General features: G+C 34.4%; 1 protein-coding gene across 2 annotated transcripts; it reads left to right on the top strand.

Annotated features, from left to right (window-relative positions):
- Positions 1-2,610: 2,610 nt before the first annotated feature.
- On the top strand, positions 2,611-5,060 carry LOC110895464 (homeobox-leucine zipper protein HAT22). Of its 2 annotated transcripts, none has more exons than XM_022142787.2 (3): positions 2,611-3,261; positions 3,397-3,479; positions 4,524-5,060. In XM_022142787.2, exons 1-3 carry the CDS (start codon positions 2,797-2,799, stop codon positions 4,804-4,806), a joined length of 831 nt encoding a protein of 276 aa, XP_021998479.1. In that variant the 5' UTR covers positions 2,611-2,796; the 3' UTR covers positions 4,807-5,060. The 2 variants fall into 2 exon arrangements, with proteins under 2 accessions (XP_021998479.1, XP_021998480.1); XM_022142788.2 differs by having other exon boundaries at positions 2,653-3,261; positions 3,400-3,479.
- Positions 5,061-5,309: the final 249 nt, after the last annotated feature.

Below are 5,309 nucleotides of genomic sequence, written 5' to 3'. Positions count from 1 at the left end.
CGGCTGGCTCTCTCCAGGTCACCACTCTGAGTTCTAGCTCTGATACCGATGGTGCATACCAAACAAGAGAACTCAACCCAAAAGACTAGTCTGGTAGATAAGAGAGCTCATTTGGTATATAAATCTCACATTAATTGCCCATACAATCTATATAGGACAAGTTTCATACCTTGCAATGATATTATTCCATACCAAAAATTCAGAAGGAATCATTTGTCGACATAGTTTCCACGAACAGATGATTTTGAGTACCCCATACATGTCGTCTATCTTTCCCAAAAACACAACGATACTTGATTTAATGTTGGAATTCCAAGATTTCAGGCGAGACTTTTTTAAAAGAGAAAAGGAGTCCAAAAACATCATTATGTAAATCAAGATTATAATACTAATTAATTTATTCTTAGTGTTGCCAATAACTGATCAAATGATTTCAGCCATGTATAAAATCTACATATTTTGTTTTTTTTATTAGACAAACGTTAAAGTTGAGTATCACAGTTTCTTACAAAGATTCTCATATGCGATTAGAAGAGTCACGTTATTTGGTCGAAAAATCATTTTTTTTTGGTTCATGAGCATGTTGTAATATTTGACATAAACCGATTACTTTTTATTTAAATAATGATAATAATTAAAAACTACACTACTCTCGTTATCCTTAAAAAATAAAATAGCATAATACCATATGTAAAATCTAACAAACATAAAAATATAAAAAAATATGTAAATAATATGATTTAAAATGTTGCTTTTGATAAGAACTTCAACTGTGTCTTCTTATAGTATCCTTTGTTGTTTGAATAAACAAACTAATTGTTGACAGTTGTGGATGAGGATCGTTTCGAAATGGGTCTCATAAAACAGATTACGAGTTTCTCATAAGAGAACTCGTTTGCCTACAAGAGTTAGAGACGGTTGATGCACACGAGGTATCTCCCAGTTAATGTTGTTCTCTATTTTTGAAGAAAAGAGGAAGCTGAAGAAGTGATATACCAGAATTAGAGAGTGTTCGTCTTTATATTCGTTGGTCTAATTATTTTTTTACTAAGTGTAATTTTTCAGGACACAAACAAGATAAACTCTCAAGTTCATTTTTTTAATCACATCAACTAGAAACCGAATTTACACAATAAATCTAGTGATACACATCATAAAAAAGATTGAAGTGTTCAATCACATTCTTAACTTTTTTTTAATTTTAAGCATCAGCCGATCAATAGAAGATGGATGGACCAGGTACATTTGGCCACATCAGCCGCAAACAAGTCGTGCGGGGAGGCGCACCACACAGCTAGTCCATGTGTCCTTTTCGCGCTACCAACCACTCCTCAGTAGCGTCCACATGAGCCCGCTCTACCGGCACGCCACTCAACCAGATCACTCGCAACTCCATGCTTTCAGGTCCGCCTCTTCCGAACTAGACACGTTGTGCCAACTTTTGATATTCATAAATTTAAGTTATATCTTTAAATGTTTAACAGAACGTATGTAGCACTATTATCGCTTTTGTTCCGCGTCAGATAATTAACATATAATCTTTCTATTACACACTCTTGTTATTTATAAATTTGATATACCATAAGGAAATCTAAATGTTACTTTAGTCCACAAAACTATACAAGGAGATTTTTCAACTACAAATTTGAAGTTTATACACTATACATTAGCTTCATATAGGTGTGTTTCCAAAGAGGAAGGGTCAACTGTGCAGCCGAACTCTTTTAACACTTGATCTTGATCCATGTTGAATTCCATTTCCATATATCAAAAAACTTGTGTGTCAACCTATATCCAAACCAAACACTGTCAAAACAGATTGATAGAATAAGGAGCTGTTTAACAACTTTTGAATAGTTAAGTGCTGAACCAATAAGAGTTCTGAACCATTAAGTGTTGAACCAGTAAGAAGTCTGAACCATTAAGAGCCAGTATAATGCTTAACCGTTCAGAGACAAATGTTTGAGTAATTCAGATCAGAGGTCTTAAGCATTCAGACTCAGTATAATGCTTAATCATTCAGAGGTAAATGTCTGAACCATTCAGACATCTGCTCACGAAACAAGCAGTCTGAACCATTAAGAGCCTCGTTAAGAGATAACCAAACAGCTCCTAACCCTATAAAGAATTCGGTTTTATGATGGCAAACACAAGCTTGTAGAAGAAAACTAATAGAACTAGGTTGACAATAAAACTCGGGTTTATGATGTCACACTAATGTATTTTAATCGTATTTTAAAATGTTGGAAAATATATACATTCGATTTTCGGCATGAATTCCAATTCCATATTCTTAAAATAGCATATCTTATCATTTGCACTAATTTTTCAAGAGGACAAAAGGAATATAAACATATCTTATCATTTAAACTAGTTTTTCAAGAGGAGAAAAGAAGATTATATTCGATGTATTAAGTATTTGTAATCAAATGAGAAATCTTGAAGTTTGCTTTGATTATTGTATGTTATTTCTCTAAAAGGTCAACATATGTACAGTAAGTACTACCTAAAATATTTTTGTCCTCGTTTTATTCATGTATGTATATTTATCGTACTAGTTCCACTATCCCATCCTTGTTTTATTCATTTATTATTATTATTGATCGTATTAATTCCACTCCGTGATACCATATTCCATTTTCAAAACATTCATTCATCTCGTTTTTAAGCACCCTCATAGCTTTCTCCACCCCCCAACACCTACCAATTATTTTCCTTGATTAATAAAGTCCCATACATTATATACATACATACATACACACCTATCTTCAATACCATCATAACTCAAACAATTAAATGGGGTTTGATAGTGTATGTGACACAGGACTTGTCTTAGGACTAAGCCTTGGTTCATCAGCATCAATGATCAATCGCAACACGATGGGTTCCGCCAAGAAGCACTTAGACCATGGTGTGACCGAGCCCATGCAGAGTTTTGAGCCATCGTTAACGTTGAGTCTTTCTGGCAACCATCGCGAGTGTAACAACAAGCGTGCGGTGGCAGGATGTGTTAGTGATCATAGTGGGGGGTGTTCGTCGATTTCGAATGTGAGTGTGAAGAGGGAAAGAGAGGTTGGGAGCGAAGAATCGGAGAGGGTTTCGAACGATAATAATTATTCAGGAGTTATAAGTGCAACAAGTGCTGATGATGTTGAAGAAGATGATGATGGTTGTGTTAATGGTAGGAAGAAACTTAGGCTAACCAAACCTCAGTCTGCTCTTCTTGAAGAAGCCTTTAAGCATCACAGCTCTTTAAACCTTGTATGTACCCCCCCCCCCCCCCCCAACCCTTTTGTATTCACACGCACAAAAAACACCAAAGTACCCAACCATAGGGTTTAGATGATTATATAAGATCATTAATCGAAGCTAATGATGATAAATGTTGTATATTAGCAGAAACAAAAGCAAGAACTAGCAAGGGAGCTAAAGCTGAGGCCTAGACAAGTTGAAGTTTGGTTCCAAAACAGAAGAGCCAGGTACAATTCCTTTTCACGTCATACACTTTATAACTTCCTACCAGAAGTTTTAAAAAATAATTAGATAGCTTTTGTGTTTCGTTACTACACGAGTTTCTCATCCGAATTCATAGTGTTGTATTTTCTATAACCGTTCCTTAGAACTACATACCAAGGTAAAACCAATAGACCTGCGGCATATTGTAGTATCGTGGATATAGATGAATTTTTAAGACTAGGACTGAAGGGTGTGTGACTTAGTCGTTAAAATAAAACATTGCAATGATAATGGTAATGTCCATTTGTTTATGTAAACACTACAACAAACCAGTTTCTGTTTGTTTGCTATATGCGCTAAGTAGTTACTCGTGGACGACGAAGAGTGTCCCGTTACTTATAAAACATATCAAGTTTTGTTTCTTTACAATTTAATCTAAACATTGAAATACATATTCTTTTGAAATCGTGTACTATTTGAAAGGATATATACTCTTAACAACATAATTGCATTAGTGTATTAGTAGGTTGCCTTCATAAGTTCTCTCTTTTTCCTTTCTTTTTTGACAATGCAACCTCATGATTAGTAGATATCAACCACTATGAACATTAGTGACAATACACTTCATATAAAAATGACGTGTAAAAAGTTGTTCAACAGTTTTTTCGGATAAGATGGCATGGCTTTATATTCAACTTATGGTTTTTAAATAAATTAACCAAGTTTTACTTTTCTTAACAAACTAAAGGTGGCATGTTTTAATTGATGCTTTATCCATGTCTCCTTTCTTATATTTGTCTTCTTTCTCCTTATTGGAAAAAAAAACTAATAAAAAGAAAAGCAAAATTGCAACAACAGACCAACAACATGAATGTGGGCACTTGTGGTCTCTACTTGATTGCATTATACAACCACTATGATTCCCAACATTATTGCTACCTTTAAACATACACCATGAATCATCAATTCTTGAAAATATTAATTAAAATAACTAGCAACAAGAACATGAATTTCTTATTTTCATTCGGCATACATGTTTCTAATACGGGATATTTTTTTAATAAAAGGACAAAGTTGAAGCAAACAGAATTGGAGTTTGAACACTTGAAGAAATTTTGTGACAAATTAACATGCGAGAACCGGAAACTCCAAAAAGAGCTTCAAGAACTCAAAGCATTGAAGTCGACGTCCCAACCGTTTTACATGCAGCTTCCAGCAGCCGGTCTCACTGTGTGTCCATCGTGTGAAAGGATCGGAGACACCAAATCTTCCCTCGTGAAGAACCCGTTTACATTGGCTGCTAAACCACACTGTTTTAATCCCTTCACTAATCCATCGGCAGCCTGTTAACTATATCATTAATTTTATTACGTGATTACATATTAAATATTAAATGATCACATCACATATATAGTTTTATTTGGATATAAAGAATATTACTTAAGTCGCCAATTCATAGCCCGACCTTTTTTAGAGTCAAGGATGTGATTAGTATAAGCTATTTTAGTAGCAAATATTTGAATTCTTTTGATCTTTTATCTTCTTTAATTATGTATAAAAACTTGATTTATCAATGAAATGAATATATAATCTATTATTGTGCCTCTCTATGTTCATAACTAAAAATTAAGGGGAGTGGGGGTGGTATCACTTGCAAAAATTCTATCACTTACAAATATCCAATCAAGTTCCGCCATGTTATCAACCATTTTTCTATCACTCACAACCTTTTTTAGTGGTAATGGTCATCACTCACAACACCAACAATAAACCCTTACACCCCCTCACATCCATTTTATCACTCACACCCCCATAACGTGTTGATTTTATCACGCACACAAACTATCACTCGT

Source organism: Helianthus annuus, chromosome 12 (assembly GCF_002127325.2).
Source record: "Helianthus annuus cultivar XRQ/B chromosome 12, HanXRQr2.0-SUNRISE, whole genome shotgun sequence".
NCBI classification, from domain to species: domain Eukaryota; kingdom Viridiplantae; phylum Streptophyta; class Magnoliopsida; order Asterales; family Asteraceae; genus Helianthus; species Helianthus annuus.
Note: the sequence above shows the minus strand (reverse complement) of the source record. Positions and strands in the feature narration are given on the sequence as shown.